This window comes from Crassostrea angulata, chromosome 2 (assembly GCF_025612915.1).
Source record: "Crassostrea angulata isolate pt1a10 chromosome 2, ASM2561291v2, whole genome shotgun sequence".
Lineage (NCBI taxonomy): Eukaryota > Metazoa > Mollusca > Bivalvia > Ostreida > Ostreidae > Magallana > Magallana angulata.
In genome coordinates this window covers 48,367,621-48,385,557 of record NC_069112.1, presented here as the reverse complement: position 1 = coordinate 48,385,557, position 17,937 = coordinate 48,367,621, and the positions used below count along the sequence as shown (strand labels likewise).

Sequence of the window (17,937 nt, the reverse complement as noted above, 5' to 3'; positions counted from 1 at the left end):
ATATATACATGTACTCTGTAATTAGTCGTCTTTTAATACATATACCTTTCTTTTGTTTGTTAAAAAATTAATTCAATTTTGTAAAAAGATAAGTATATTATCTTCTAGATTTTCTTTATGAAAATACCTACAAAGAGTTTTGCCAATCACAAACAGTTTAAAGTAATGTAAAACACGGGCGCCATTTTGAAACAATTATATTGTCAGAGAGTTCCGAATGAAATCTGATGAACATATCACAGGGTTCTCGTACGCTTTGCTCAAAACGATTTACACGCTTTGCCCGAAACTCTGCACGCTTTGCACGAAACGCTAAACGGTTTACACGAAACGCTAAACGGTTTACACGAAACGCTAAACGGTTTTCAAGAAACGTTTCTCGCACGTAAAACGCACGCTTTTTTAGTGTAGTAGTACGTTTCAGGGTCTGTAAATTTTGTCAGTACGCAACAATTCTACACTTGCAAATATTCTTAAAAATATAGAAATATTTAAATAAAGAAGTCATCTTAGAGAAAACGTTACGCGTTTTGAAGGCGGGTTCGGTTTTAAAAAACCACAATTCCTGACATGAATCTTGAGTACATACTGTTGATAACAATGCTTGCTACCCTCTGAAAATTTAACTCGCCATTAAACATCTCATTTTTAAAGAATGTTTCAAACGATTACATTAAATGTGTTCGACTAATAGTTTTTCTAAAACATTTACTTCCTTTCTTTTTCAAAACACGTGGTTTTATATACAGGCTGTCAATCACAACACGCTTTATAACGAAAGCAGAACTGAAAGTTTAGTCAATTATAATCGTTTGACACCATATCACATATATTTTCAACTCGCAGCAACAACGGAAGACCTACTCGTTGTTTTGCCACGAGCTCTGCTCTAGTTTATTTTAAACGATTCTTCAAACGTACTTTTATAGCTTAATTTGATAATAAAACTAGTACAGTTAAAACGTTGAATTCTGTTGAATATCCCGTAAAATTAAGTGCTGACAGGCAATAGCATAATCAATATAACGATTCTAGAGATGCATAGACGTATTAGCTAATTCAACAATATTTTTTGGTTGGATATTGTTGGCAAACTTAATGCATTTCAACCATTCAGCACCACTGATAAAGGCAACGATATTTGTTTCGATAGCTTGTTATCAACTTCGTAAAAGCTATTCATAGGCTGAATGCACAGTGGTTGCGCAAGGTTGTTTATTTGATGACTTTTACAACTCTTTATAGTAATAAAAATGACTTCATAAAAAGAACGTTATTCATTTTTGATTTATTATGAGCAAAACGCAATAAACATTCTCCATAAATGTGAAAAATGTTGTTTATGACTTAAAGTAATAGGTAATATGAAATTGTTCTTATGTAGTTAAAACTCTAAAAGATAGTTATAAAGTATGCTTATTTATAGTTGTAATTAATGAAGAAAGATAAAGCAAACGAATAAGTCACGTGATATTGTCTTTGGATACTGTGCGTCTAAACTTTCTAGTTTTATTCACAATAATTTGCGTTATACCGCTTTTCAAAAACGGAATGTCTCAAATGCAAACAACTGAAATATATCAAATGTAAACAACACTTAAAACAATCTAAATCTTTCTTAGACAGCTTCCTCATCAGACTCTGACGTGGAAGGCGAAGATGATGACAAATCATCTTTAAACTTTACATTGAAATTTGGTCCTTGGTCTTCCTTAAAGAGTTCAAGAGCGGTGTGTAAACGATAACAGCAAGACAATTCGTCGGCATCTTGATCATCTTCAGCTGCTTTTTTCCTGTCATCTTCACTTGACAGTGAAGGAGTAAAAGTTTGCTGATTTTTTACATGTGTGTTCTTCATTTCCGTGCTAATATTTTGATTTCCGTGTATAAAATTAAGTTCGGATTCTTTATCAGTCCTCTTGTAGATGTCGATTTCGACTTTTGCTTTGCAGTTCTTTGCATATACCATACCCACGATATCAACGTAGTTTTGTTGTATGTTTCTCGGTCTACAAAAGACTAACGATCCACTATCGCCTTCTTCCGAAAATGTTCTGCCTGTACCTTTCACAAGAAAGATGCACTCCCGATTTCCCTTTTCGATAGATTTATTATAAAATTCAGAGCTAAGAATATAACCTTGGGTCACACCTGTTGTGGCTCCTATTTTATGAACGACGCGAAAGTTTTCTAAAGAATCGTTATTTAAGTGTGCATTGATATCTTTTCCATCATCTCTCTTGAATGTTACGTTGCAGTTATCTAAACATGTGTCATTTATTTCAATTGCAGCAAAATCACAAGACTTGTCAGTCGTCCTAAAAATGCAGGAACCGATTTCTTTTCTAACACCATCATCGTAACTGTCGGCATATTCAATTTGATTTCTGCTTGGAAATATGTGATTGCAGGTCAAGGCATATTTTTTCCTCTCCTCATTTTCATTTATAACAAATCCCCCAAGTGTTCCTTCAGGAGAATATTTGCTCCCCCTACCTGCAAAAATAGGATCTCCTTGTTTTATAATAGGATGTTCTATGAATTTTCCAATTTCTATATCTAGTGGATAATTGTCAAAGAAGTGGCGATATCTCTTCGTTAATTTACTTTTCAATTCTCTTCCATTGGTGGTTATCTCGACATATATTTTAAATAATGAATTGCTCCATATTCCAAAAGCGTTTACGTCAGGCCTTCTGTAAAGAATAAAACATGAATTATTGTTGTTTGTTCAACTGTCAATTATTGAATATTTTATGAATAATCCTGAATAGATAATCAATGCCGGAATAGTAAGCATATGAAATCTGATTTACAGGTAATTACGTTAAATAACAAATTTACTTACTATGTACAATGTACCAACCCAAATATTTAAACAACGAAACAAAGACGAAAGCAAAAAAAAAAAAATACTCGTAACAATTTTTTCTTACAATTTAGATAGCAATACGTAGATTTACACATTAATGTCGCCACAACTGGAAGTTTAATGTTGTGTAAATTTAATCGGAAACCACTGTAAACAAATTCAAGATACAGGAAATTTGAGAACACTAGTAAAGTATTTTGATTTGATTTATTGAGAAGAGAGCAAGTGAATATTGGAAGATATATTATCTTTATCGATCATACGCTAAGGGTATATAACTGTGCGTTTAATTCTAGATCAGATATTCCTCTGTCGTTGTTTACGACATAAAAAGAAGACTAGAACAACACTACCCCATATATTGTGAACGTCAAATTTAATACATTTCAAGTGTTTAAACAATGCTCAGCTTTAACAGTGCTGCTACAATCAGTGTTACTTTGACGCAACATGCGTTTTCCGTTGAGAAAGTTTTTAGAACCGGAAGAATAACAATTTAATTGTGAAGAATATAGGATTGAAGAAGCAGTTGTGATAAAACCGAGGTGTTTTGCCTTTAACAATTATTTTTATTACCTTGTGGAAAGCGTGGGGTGGTGTTATTCTATGTCATTTTGTTTTAAGGAATGCATATAAGCTAATTTTAGATATTACGTAATAATGCATTTGTGTGACTCTACTTTACTACCTGATTTTACTGCAATGACACTTATTTCAACGAATGATAGATAGTTATTAGCCTTATTCAAAACAGTTTCTTTATGTTGTGAAAACAATTAAATTAAACGTTTCATGATCAATATAATTCTCTTCCTTCCCGTAAAATAATTATATGGAAACAGTGTAAAATTCATTACTACTTAAAATTATATTTTGTTTTGTAGAACGAACGATTATTAGTAAGAACAAGAGACAAGGAGCAAAAAATAAGTAATTAATTTTAAAAATTGGCGTTCTCAAAGATGTATGAAAAACATACCCAAATAAGTAGTCTTTCAGATCGTCTGGCACACAAGTTTTACATTTGTTGGGAAATAGATCAGTTGCAGCGGTTGTTCTTTTATGTTCATCCAACACTAACTCTTTACGAATAGCCTTTATTTCGGCAATGACTCTGGAAGTGCGTTTGCCAAGCCCTTCCGTTTTGAGACCTGTTGACCAATGTTGTAAAATTTGATGAATTGGTTTCTCTAAACAAGAAGTTATGGCTCTGGCAATATCTGTTTTGTTCTCAGCTATTATGATTAAGGATTCGGTAATTTCCTCTGTTTCATCGCAAATCGAAGCAGATTTGATCAGTATTTTATCCGATGCCTTGTCCCATGTGTCTTGACCACGCAATAACTTTGATAAAAAAGAATACAAAATGTTTATCTGTCAGAAAAAATCATTTAATAAGTTTGGTTTCAGGCTAGTAAACTTGTTTCCAGTTGTGTCTATCTAACTTCTAAATTAATGATTAGTTTGACATACATACCTCTTTGGCTGATTTTAGGTCTAAATCATTTTGAAAGCAGAGAAGCGGAATCACTTTCCATACTGTCTGATTTTTTGATGTTTTTCTTTTCCCTGAAAAAACAAACATACATGTACATTAAATGTATCTTCAAACAATTATATTCTATGATAAAGAACTCTTGTTATAGCTCACCCTTTCTTTTTGCTATTAATCTGAGGTTCTCTTCGGTGAATGCTCCAACAATTCCAATTTTGAAAATAACATCCCTTGGCATAGGAGTGATTTCTAAACTGCTACATGGATGGTGTTTCTCACCAAAGTTGCGAAGTTTGCACTCCCTTGTCAGTTTGTAAATGTAATCAAAATGTTGAAAGGTATTAGCCTTGTAATATAAGTACTGTGTTTTCAAACTTAGTTCTTGTCCTAAAAATAGAAAATAAAATATACGTTGTTTTAGAAACTGAGCATGAATGGTATTGAAATTCAATCAAGTAGCAATCACAAAAATCTCGAATTTTCAAATAATAATTAGATCCACAATACCTAAAGTGCCGCTTTGACATGTTGGTAAGCTCAAATTTTTTTTCTCTAAAATTTCTTTAGGAAAAACCGATGGTTCATCCTATGCAAGGCAAAGAGGATCATTTAAAAATCTAAGGAATGGTAACACTTTTTTGAGAGCACAAAGGAACAATTTAACCTTTTTAAAGTCAAACATATTAAAAGAATAGGAACATTGTGTGCCGTTTTGACATTTTTAAAGTTATCATTCATTACTTAGAAAATCTTAAATGTTTTTCATCAACCTGGTTTTGTTCCCTCGGAACTGGTTCTTTTATTGAAGGACGTGGTATTTGAAACGAAAGCAGCTTTGTCTAAGTTTAAAAACAAAAAGGAAAAACAAATTAAAGTCGTATTCAATTAACCACGATCGTCAAATAACCATATGCTGATTTGTTTTTACACAAACACACACTCTCACTTTCATTCACACACGCATTACCAATAAATTGTTTTACACATATCTGCAAAAGCATAACAAAATCTGTCATTTAGTTTTGAGTATGTGTTTACATGTGGTTTTCAGCAATATATTTCAATTACAATATATCGATATTCTAATTTATCTCATACGTGTGGTGTACCCGTGTGATAAACCTTTGCTATATCAAACGGGTGATGCTTTATCAAATGCTTCTGGTCCTAACTATTTTTGATACAGCCCCTCGCTTCAACGCTTCAGTGACCTATTTTCGAATTTAACATAACAAAAATTGATATAAAATGGATTTTGTCAAAAATTTGAATTACAAATATGGAGGAAAATACATAACTGCGTAGCATAGGCGACGGAATCGGGGGCTATGGGGGGAGGGGGTTAGCCCCCCCCCCCTTTTTGCAAAGTTATACAGAACCGTGACAAAAAACGCATTTTTTTTTCTTGTTTGTCAAGATTTTTGATAAGTTTAGCCCCCTTCCAACTTTCAATTTGCTTTGTGATGTTTATAAAACTGCAAATTACGTTAACTATCAAGGAGTTCATCCTGACGACGCGATAAAAACAGTGTGCTCTGGTTGTGTTTATTGGTTGTGTTTATATACAATAACTTACCAAAATAATATTCCATGAGACTTTTATTCCACCACCAGTAAGCATCATTATTCACTTTTCAATTTCGAATCATAAGGCTAGTGTTTGTTTTATAAAACATCAACTGTTCCTCGTTCGAGTCATTTCAAACTATCGAGCATTCGCAACTTTGTGTATGTCAACAAACTTGATTATTCAAGTTCTCTGATCAGTATTTCCATTTAATTATGTAGAGAATCTCTACGAAAAATTATCTAGAGCTAAAAAAATATTATAAGGTTTATTTCAGTGAAACTTTACATTAAAACAGTTAGATTTATCTCAGAAATGACGTACTAAATTGTATTGCGCAAAGTCACAATAACCGCATAACACAACGTTGCATCATCGTTAATCTCTGAAAAAATCAATTCGGTTCATATAAGGGACTGTCTCAAAAGCTTCATAATATAAATCAAATTGTATGAGATAAATAGAACATCTGTAATTGTGTGATTTTATATTTGCTTTATCCAACTCATTGTAATGGTTATATTCGCTCGGCAAGCCTCGCGAAAATATACACCATTTCAACTCGTTTGATAAAACAAATATAAAATCACACAATATAGATATCCTCTATATATCTAATGCATTTATAATGATCAGAAATAAATATGTCAAATAGCTGTATAGATATGTTTCAATGCCAAAGTCCATCAATAATATTTTCTGCAATAGTGTACGATTGTTTCGTCTTTGTAGTCTTTTGAAGTAATTAAATTTTGCTGTCTTCAAAACTATATTTACCGGCATAAATTTGCAATCATCCAGGTATAGAACGTATGTGTACATATTTATCTTTGGTATTATGCCGATCACATGAACTACCTATGTCCATGTAGACTGTGCTCTGAAAACAATTAGAAAACATATTAAAACATTACCATGACAGATGAAATTATCATTAAGTGGTAAAAAGAAATCTAACAATAAAGGGAAGAAAACAACCATATTGAATGTTAGTCATTAGAATTTCTAAATTTGTGGCATCTCGTATAGCAAAGTTCACAACTAGTATTTAAATATACATTTAGTCATAATCACTGTATATCTGATATTATCTTTCTTATCATTGCATCTGGAGTTACAATGTAATATGAACATCAACAGCAAGGAGGTGCTCTAAATGCTTTTTGGGTGATACGAATTTATCTTAAGAAATAGAACACTGTCTTAAAATGTTCAATTAACTACAAATGTCTACCTCACTAATCTAATTTGTCGTCATATATCAATAATTAAACTTCAACACATTGGTCATCAGGTCATCAGAGGTACCCCAACGAAAAATTACATGTACAAAATAATGTTAACACAAATTTACAAAAATGCTTATTTTAAAACAATCAAAACGTTTTCTTTAACATTTTCTGTGAATATATTTTAAGTAAATGACACTCTTATTTTACTAACTCTAACAACAGTCCATAAAAAGTAACAGTTTAAAACACTGTTTACCATAGTTAATGATGTATCAATAACTGACTATTGGTGTAAGAAATACATCTATATTTTTACTCTGTTATTTTACCTAATCTTTTTTCTCGCATTACTCAGAAATGAGTAAATGCAACTGAACCATGAATTATAAACGGTAAAAATAGAGACACATATTAACTGGGGTGTGTATTAGTTTAAGTGTTTCTCAAATTAGCAAAATTTAAAATTTACTTGACCTTAAATCTTCTTTATTCAGCTTTTTCGTTCACATTTTGCCTGTCAGTATTCATGTCTGTTTTCTATAAAGCGTTCAACATTTTTTATTCTCTTCTCCAACGAAACTTGATCTATTTACCTTAACGTTTGACTTATGTGATGTATGGTGCCATTTAGGTAAATCAAATTTATTTAAGTCAAGTCACATTTTTTAAGATAGAAAATTAAGAGTTGTTGAAAATCTGTTGGCATTTTTCAAATTCTTTATTTGAAGAAACCTTTTGGTCTGAAAAGCTGAATTTGTGTGTATGCGTTACTTGGTAGTGTTAAATGGATAATAGCACAAAAAGAGGATAAAAATATTTATGAAAAAGAATGGAGAAAAAAAAATCTCAAAACTAAACCACAAAGGTGTTTGATTTTGAAATATTTATATGCGAATGAAATTCAATGAGCTATTTAAAGATTGGAAGCAAGAAACTGTACTTAATTGCAATATATTTTGTGTTATAATACTTTGCAATTGTGGCAGTTGCGCGATATGCTCCTGGGCTGCTGGTTTTCTAGACCTCAAGGACGTGGTGTTGATGCTTTGGTAAATTTTTTTATCAGTGAATAAGAATCACGTTGTCATACCGAATAAATAAGCATTTTGAAAGATATAGCAATTCTTTTAAACAAACTTCGTTTTTTACATTCAGTATCTGCTGTTGGCTTTAATGAGACGAGACGCAAACCTGTTTGTCAAAACAGACTGACAAAACATTTAAATCCCCTTTCTACTTTCTACTAACCTGGTAAATAATGAAAAGGCACAGAGCAATTATTTTGTAATCTAATATGTAATGGTAAGAAAATATTGACATTGGTAACTTTAGGAAATGATTGACTTAATATTGATTTTTTAAAGTAAGCTATTCGATGCAGAAATTGTCCCTGTAGGAGATATTTACATCAGAAACACGTTTCAATAACAGTGTGTTGCATACATATGATACATTGGGCAAATAGGAGCTATTGATTTTCCACATGAATATTTTTATAATAGTGTAGATATTTTAAGCATATGATTTAAAGGACACTTTATATATTTCTTTAACATGTTTAAGTACAGTAAAACTCGTTTAGTACGAACACGGATATAGCGAATTTTCGGATATAGCGAAGTTTATTTGAGTTCCCAGTCAAATTCTTCACAAATTTTTGCAAAACTTTACGACTATAACGAATTCGGATATAACGAATTTAAGGATATATCAAACTGATTATGAATCTCGTAGAGGTAAATAATAATGAAATTTAACAAATGTTTAACGAATTTCTTTACAGTTAAAAAAGTTTGCACTACCATTTAGCATAACAGTTTGAATGAATTCATTTTTAGATAAATTTTTCGACTTACAATCCGATTATTAAAGGTATTAAAGTGATGTAATTTTTATTTCAAGCCTTAATCAGCAAAAGTTATAGTCTGGTGAAAGAAAACATATATATAATGAATTCACTATAGTTATTATTACGAATTCGTTATACGGATATAACGAATTGCGGATATAACGAAGTAAATCCTTTGGTCCCTAGGACTTCGCTATAACCGAGTTTTACTTAATATGATAAGGTTACTTTTAGACATTTTAGGGATAAAAAGAAATTACGAAACTTGCCCTATACATGTATGACGTTAGCATGTTTTGACGGTTTTTTACATACTTATTCAAACTGCGGTTTAAATCTTTAAAACGAAACTGATCTTTTATAATAAAAACGGGTCGTGCAAATACATTTGTATTTAATACAAAAATTATCTTCTTTATTTTAAAAATGATATACATGTATGATATGTCATATGAAACAATTAAAAAAAAAACCCAAGGGTCGAAAACGTATTTTCTAACTTTAAATAATCACAATATAAAACAAAAGCGAATGTGTTTTTATACTAAACTTGATAATTTAATTATTGTGCAACCCAAGAGAAGGTGTTTTTTTTTTGTTTGTTCAGTTTGTTATGTTTGAAAAAGATATGTTATAAAAAAAAGTCGAATTTGATTTGATTTTAAGGTGGTATGGGACATCTGTGGATATTTATGTGGATTAAAGTACAATATAATTTCACCGGATGACAGTTTTCAAATTTTGCAAAAATACGTTTTAAACTTTTTAGGAAAGGTAAAAGTTTTAAATTTCCAGTGGGATTTGAACTTATAGATTCGTACTTAAACCTCCTCTAATCCACTGCACCACACTGTTTTGTGACAAAGTTGAGAAAGAAACTATCTATAAAATTACACTTGATTTCATTGGTTATTTCGATAAATAGTAGGTCACAACATGAAGGTGTTCCATACCAAGAAAGGAACGTTTTCATATAAGATATTTTGATTATACGCATTCATCTAAAACACGATTCGAAGTGTATAATTTCAATGATATTCATATACGATCTTCAAATTCATTATCATTCAATTATTATATATGAGAACGTACTCACTAATTAAAAACGTTTTCCAAGATTGAATCTTTATATACGCTTTTAATTAACGTATTAAAAATTATATCAAAAGAAATAATCAGTAAAAAAAGAGAATTGCGAAAAAAATTATATATAGAGGACATGAATATATTTCTTTCCCAAGTTGATGTAAACTGGGTAAAATTTAGATATCATCGAAAAATTGAAGGTGAGTAGTATGAATGCGTTCGGGAGACGGTTTAAATTGTTGCATTCTTTTTTGTTTACAGTCTTTATTTCACAGTATTTGAATAGTTGCTTTTAAATAAAGTTTATTTATTTTTTTCTTTTTTGTAGAAACGGTTGTATGTTGTAACTGGCTTTAGTGGGGCTCCGTTGGTCTTTTTAAATTGTCGCTTGTTGAATAACGTTTAAAGAAGGAAGTCAACTTTAAACACCCTTTTTGCAAATATTGACCTATATTCAAAAGTATTAAATACGAATTTTAAAAAGTTCAGTAAAACATTTCGTTCAATTAAATATTTGGCGTCTTCTTCAATTGCTTATTCTAACAATTCTTAGTACTGAGATGCATAAAAATGTTCAGAGTATAATACTAGATTTATTTGCATTTCTCTTCTCATTCATTGGATTTTATAATGCCCAAAGTTTGTGTAAAGTCTGGGGTTTTTTTGGGCAACCGTGTCATGTCAATTAAGTATGATTTATGAGTTTGATTTTGATCAATGATGTATATAATAAAGGAACCTAGACAGAATTTGAGCTTATTTGCTATATTGGTTTCTTCAATGTGAATATCCAGATTGATTAATATAAGTAATGATAAAGCTTGTTAGATTTCCTTTCATATATATTTCAACGAAGATACAAAGTTTAAAATGTATTATTTTGTAAACAAAAAAATCCAGTCTTGTTAACTACGTGTAAAGGGTGCATTTAATATAAGTTTCTATCGAATGTTGTTCCTTGTTGTTGATAATATTTTTATATACAAAAGTAATCAGTTCATCTGTTTTACAACAGTTTGTTAAATATAGTTTTTACTTTACAGTGTATTATATGTAAACAAAAACATAGCAATGAATTTTAACCTAACCTCCCTAAATATCTAAACTTATCATCAGTCACCCCGTTCTTTTAACTTTTACAGAGTTAATAAAGAGTGTTATTGTATATTTATATATAGCTTTAAAGAAGGCAGAAAAAGAATGTTAAGAATAATAATAATAGAAAGAAACAGTCGGAAACGGAAGACCCTAAAAAGAATCCGAAGCAAAACAAGAGGGTCGAACCTAATAAGTGGAGGAGTGCGTGAAATTTGCAATGTCCTGTGCCATGTAACTTGCCTGAGCTAAAGCGCATAATAACACACCTTGATCAGCACGTGCAGATAACCCAAATCGATCGAAATGATAAAATGATCACCTATATCGTGACTGTTTTGCGCAATGTAATGATGCATAGAATTAAAAAGTCTTTGTGACGTTCCTGTAAATCGGTGATATTTGCTGTCAGTATTTTTTTTATAAATCACGAGAGAGAGAGAGAGAGGGAGAGAGATCTAGAGAGAGAGAGAGAGAAAGAGAGAGAGAGAGAGAGAGAGAGAAAGAAAGTTGATTTTTTTTGGAAGGGGATTAGACCGGTCCATTGAGCTATTTAAATGCTACATGCGACTTTGGTCACGAATTTACGGACTTGTATTATTTTTTAAAAACTTTCAATTGTTGGTATACAAAATGATATTTTTAATGTATAGTGGGTCATCTCTCCACTTTTTATTGACTGAAATTGGTTTAATTTCCATTTTACCTTATTTTGACAATGAGAAAAATATGGACCACAGACCCACTCTATAAAAGAAAAGGCATTGAAGTTCTAAAAAATGGCACACTTTGGAGGTTTTCTTATATATACGACAGTTTGAATTAACATATCTTGAGTATTGAACATATTTAAGGGTTACAAATTGATGATATGTTAAATATATATTGTTTTAAATGATCTTTTGAACATTTATCAGATTAGTTGATATTTTTATTTTTCAGTATCTTGTCCGTTTTTGTGTGGGCATTTTACACGCCTTATCCACCCATCTTCTTTTATTCAAGACCTTAATAGATTTAATTCAAAATCAATGCAATCTCTCTCTCTCTCTCTCTCTCTCTCTCTCTCATGATAAATCGGTTTCTTTCTTTTTTTATTTCTCAATATCTATATAACCTCCTACATGTATAGAAAACACATTACATGGTCTGACCGTGGCGGCAGATTTTGTTCACTGGCAATTAATTAAATTATCTTTGATATATTCCACTTTGCAGTAAAATGAGATATGAAAATTAGATTTAAGCTTTATGAAAATGGTTATGAGAATAAATCATCATTTTAATTTCAATTAAAGAGTCCAATAAACCGGTCAGAAACATATTAAACAAACATACCAAAATAATTTCTTAGGCAAACTTGACTTATAGCTCAAAATGTAACACATGTGAATTCAATAGTTGAATTAGGAAAATTAAGAAAATAATATTGAGAACCCCCCCCCCCAAAAAAAAAAAAACAACAACAATAAAAAACAAAGGTCAAAAGCCGTACAAGGGATGTCAGGGGCATGCACAGGGGGAATACAGTGGCTTACAGGGGATGACAGGGGCGTACAGGGGGTGACAGGGGCTTACAGTAGCACACGGGGGATGTGTACAGGGGCGCACAGGGGATGACAGGGTGTACAGGGGCTCTGAACAGTGCCACACAGGGGATGTACTGGGGATGACAGAGGAAAGACACGAGAAGACAGGGGATTTTCATACGGACAGGGGTTTCTAGAGCCAGTAGTGTTGATTTCAGGGACTTTTTCCAGGTGTGTTATTGCATACATTTTAAGAAAATACAAAAGCACACATCGCGGGTTAATATATACGAGGGCTGTTTATTAATTTAGTGAGACTTTTACTCTTACTCCCTTGAGTAAAATGTTAATCCATTGACATTTTTAAAGAAAGTTAACCAGGATACCATTTATCAATGTGAAAATTGTTCACTCAATGAACTTATTAGATCATTCCTGGTAAGCTGACTAACCTCTCTACGTCCAGTGACCCGGTGCAACCCCAAACTCATCGCAGGGTCATTTTAACGCGTTTCATTGCTTATGTATTTTATACGCCTTACAGTCAAACGGAAAACATTGTTTTTCATTTCTATTTTTTTTTTTATTTCAAGATATCAACGTTTATGTATCTTATCAATGCTAGATTTTTTTTGTGAAAAAATCGAGTTATTTCTACCCAACAGTCAACTTTCTCTGAAAGTCTGTTAAAGCCATTCTGCACATATTTGAAAAATGTTGACATCAGTTTTTGTCTAGAAAGTAGTAGATATTTAGTCTTTTTAATTCTTGTATATAAGTAAGTAAAAATCCAAAAAACAAAATGAACCTCTTGACTTCTTTATAATGTATGATTCTTGTTTAAGCAATAACTTTGCTTGAAAAGGTTTTCTTCCGTATTTCCCACCAATTTGATGCATATTCGCTGCGCCAACTTGGCGTCAAAATTCAATTAATCGTCGTAGGCAGATATCTACTGCTTGCATTGATGAATATATTTGTACTATCTCCCTTTTCAATTTAAACACTAGTGAAACTTGTACACAAGTTAGTTACAATAGCTATCAAAATGAAGAAATATGATTTGGTTTCCTTTACTATCAACTGTTGGTCAAACGACACTTTGTAAATAACTGTGCAAGTTTATTAATCTCCGAGTTTGTGCATGCGCCGAGTACCCCAACTACCGACATGTTTTTGTACCGTCGGAAACAAAATATTGAATATTGTTTAGTATGCTTTGTTTTATTATTTGTTTAGGTATCAACAATGTTTGTGCCAAATTTCACCAGTATTTGTCACTTAGAAAGGAAAATATTTGTGTTGTCTCAAAATTTTTAAACAACCCACGAACTGCTGCTCAGGCAAGCTGAGTTTTGTATTGTTAGTAAATGTTGTGAGGAATACAGTTGCCATATCGTACAAATACCTCTTTGACAATTCGAGTACTTCGAGTATACTTTAAATTTGAGATATTTGAGATATTAATACAAACGAGTATTTGAAAATGTCCACGTATAATCAATTTATTTGTAAAAGAGGAAATAGTGTATGTCATTTGCTAGAGTGGGGCCCCGTTAATATATGTTTATTTTCGTTAAATAATTCCAAAGTAAACTTTGAACACACTATTTGCAAAAACATGTATTGACACATAGATACAAAACATCATATTATACATTATTTTAGTTTCAATAGATGCATTGTCCTCATTTCGATTTGCTTCTCTCAACAAACGTGGGTATCTATTCACAAAAATATTATGAGTCCTACATTTAAAAACATTTCTTCTCTAATAATTGCATTGCATAATGCTCGAAGTTCGTAATTTGTCCGGACAAAAGACTTGACGTTCTTTCAACATTGGTTGTAAAGTTTACATAATAATGATTTGCAATCAATGTGTATTTGATTTCGTGCAGATATGCCCAATCCTGTATTTTTAGGAGACATGGGAAGCAAAAATAAAGCTTATTTTCTATGGCAATTTCTCCATAGCGAATACCTAGAATACTAAACACGAGTAATTATAAATCTTCCTAAAATCTTAAATGTCAGATAGTTTGATATATCTTTAAAGTAACAAACAGAGTTTAAAATTGATTTCTAGACAAAGCGTAAGTATTGCGAACATAGGTGTGTATTATGTATAAGTTTCTTAAAGATCTTGTTTTTTATTGATATAACTTTTAATGAATAGATATAATCGGTTTCACTTTTTTTGCAACAGTTTGTTAAATTTAGTTTTTTCCCTTTAGTGTACATTTTTGTAAACAAAAACACGAATGAAGTTTACTTCACATTCCAATAACATGTATATATCATTTAATCAGTTTAGTAGTCTTACTAATTTCTTTAACATCTACTGCAATAAAAGTTAAGGAAAATGAGAAAAATGCCTACTTCTCTCTGTTGTTTTGCTTAACAATTGCCCTTTCTTGTAATAAAAACGTTTCAAATAATATCTAAAAATCAGATTTCTTACCCATTGTTCCTCTGCTGATGTTTTTATTCCTCACTAAACTGTAGACATGCGCCTACTAAAATATAGAATTTGCTGTATTCCTTTTTATGTACTTAATCCACTTGTGTATCTGTTTATAGCCACTGATCTCAAAATCGCACAAGGAGTAGAAGACCTTTAAAAAGACTATATATGTTCCAATATATTCAAATATATTCAAATGCACTACGTACGATTCCCTATAGTTCATACAGAGACGTTTATCGATCGCTTGAATTAGTTGTCCGTAAGAAATATAGGTAATTATGCTAGGTGCATTTGAATATATTTGAATATATTGCCAATCTCGTTAACCAATTTTTGTTTGAAACTATACATTGAAGACAGTAGTCGTTAAAGCTACCTTACAGTAGTATTTGTAAATGATTATGTGTATGATGTACGATTAGACGGTGACTCTATAGAGCGCCATTATCAACAACATGTTATGTATGTATCTGCCTCATTAACAACTCTTATGCATTAGTACTTTTGTCAGTTCTTGTTTATCATCAATTTTGATGCATCTAATACATACCAAAAATAAAGACATTTAATCACCTTAGCTACAATATAGACTTGGATTGTAGAATCATGACCTGCAGAACCGACACATTTTCAATTTAAATGGGTGCATGCAAGTTTTTAAAGAGTAGACATATGACTGTTAAATAGGAGATATGCACAGCAGAGTAGTATCGATTTGCAAAACAAATTGTATCGGGATAAATGCACGGATGTTACATGTACATACATTAACACGTAATGTTTTTAACGTAGATAAATCTGTTCTTGCTTCGCTTACGGATATTAACATTTATAAATCAAAATTATTAGATATATGGCTAATTTTGCTGTGAGTATATTCATGCACAGGCGAAATTGCATTTTAAAGAATATTGCTAAATAATAACTAAGATATCGTTGTTGTTTGGTGTTTTCCTTTCATTTTTATTTTTGAGATCCGATATTTATTCAAATAAATGTTACATAATCTTCGATTGAATATTTTTAAATTTATTATTTTTTATTAAAGCCTTTATCTACTTAGAATTAGGACATATACCTATTTGTTCACATTATCAAGATTAAACATGATGACATAAATTTTACAATTTACCTCGAAGATAATTTTATAAAAAGTGTTCGTTAATACATGTACTTGTAATACTTGTAATTCAAGTAAATGGAGTCTATGAAATGCAGAAGCCAACAGTCTCTACTGGGAGATGCTAAAATATTCGCGACGGATCTCCTTTGCGTTACACGAGAAACGGCAGATATAATTCGAGTGCATGGAGATGAATGAAAATATTACTTATGTCACTGAGCCGACTCAAATCTCATGCCATTACTGAAAAACCCGGTTTTAACAAGCTGTGAGTACATATGCCTTGATCCTCGCGATCTCAATCAAGCAATTTTACGTCTCACTACCCTATGAAAACCTCAGAGCTTATATATAATATTAACCAGCGCGATACGTCTCAACACTTGACACGCGCTTGGGCTATTGGGCTATTAAATTAACCGAAAAGTCCTCACATTTGATTCTTTTCAACACATTTTTCTGCGCATGCCCTTTGGCTTCAGATCTGCCAAAGACGAATTTCAGCGCAAAATTGATGAGATTATCGAAGGATTGCAGGGCATCGCAACACTCGTCGCTGATATTCTTGTTTATGGCAAGACGCGCGCGAAGCACTACGCAAATTTATGCGATCTCGCGAAAAAGGGGTCACGTTTAACTCTCAAAACTCACTGTTGGTGTTACCGAAGTTCCATAGTTCGGACATATACTGTCCGCAAACGTTCTTTAGCTGGATTCCGGCAAATCGCCGAGCAGAGCACCTTCGCGACCTCAAAGAGCTTGAGAGAGTTCTCGGAATAATCAGTTACATGTATACATGTATTCTCTCCGAATCTATCTAAGATCACGCATCAGATGCGGCAGCTCTTGCACAACACTAATGAGTTCATATTTAGGGATGAACCACAAGCTAGTGTATTTCAAAAAGCCAATGATATATTGACTAGATCTCCTAGTCCAGTACTAGCGTACTATGATCCTAAAAAACCCGTCACCCGCAGGTCGATACATCTAAATACGATCCTGACGTAGTTTTACAACCAGTTTCTAGCCCCGTCGTATACTTGTCTAAAACGCTAATTTCAAGCGAAACTAACAACGCACAAATAGAAAAGTTAGCAATTATGTTCGGGTGTAAGCGCTTCCACCAGTATGTTTAAGGCAGACGCTTAACGGTAGAAACAGAGCATAGACCCATTGTCTTGATTGTAAAAAAACGTTAGCCGCAGCCCCAGCCCCAGCAATACTGCAACGAATACTTTTACAGCTACATGGGCTAATACCACATCGATATTTTTCACAAAGCAGTCAAGGATATACAGAAGCTGATGCGCTTTCCAATAAATTTCTTAGTGATACTTACCCATATTTCTCTGATAGCATGGACGCCTTTGTACATAGTGTCATGTCGAGCATTCCTATCAACAACATGCGATTGGATGAGACACGTGCCATCATGTCCGCTGATCCGCGAGCTAAAGCGTACCTTTAGGAATGGTTGGCCAGACAATCAAAGCCACTGTTCACCGTTAGTCAAGGAATTTTGGAACTTTCGCGACGAGCTTAGTGTAATTACCTGACAGTCAAGGGAAATCTTTGTTGTGAAAGAATAAATGCTATAAACCCAAACGTTCAGTTTA

At 32.2% G+C, this 17,937-nt stretch overlaps 1 protein-coding gene across 1 annotated transcript; it reads right to left on the bottom strand.

Moving 5' to 3' along the window:
* Positions 1 to 1,618: 1,618 nt before the first annotated feature.
* LOC128174440 (uncharacterized) lies at positions 1,619 to 17,696 on the bottom strand. Its single transcript, XM_052839998.1, has 6 exons — positions 17,661 to 17,696; positions 4,875 to 4,953; positions 4,524 to 4,754; positions 4,350 to 4,441; positions 3,852 to 4,216; positions 1,619 to 2,696 (listed from the first exon to the last, which is right to left on the bottom strand). Exons 1-6 carry the CDS (start codon positions 17,694 to 17,696, stop codon positions 1,619 to 1,621), a joined length of 1,881 nt encoding a protein of 626 aa, XP_052695958.1.
* Positions 17,697 to 17,937: the final 241 nt, after the last annotated feature.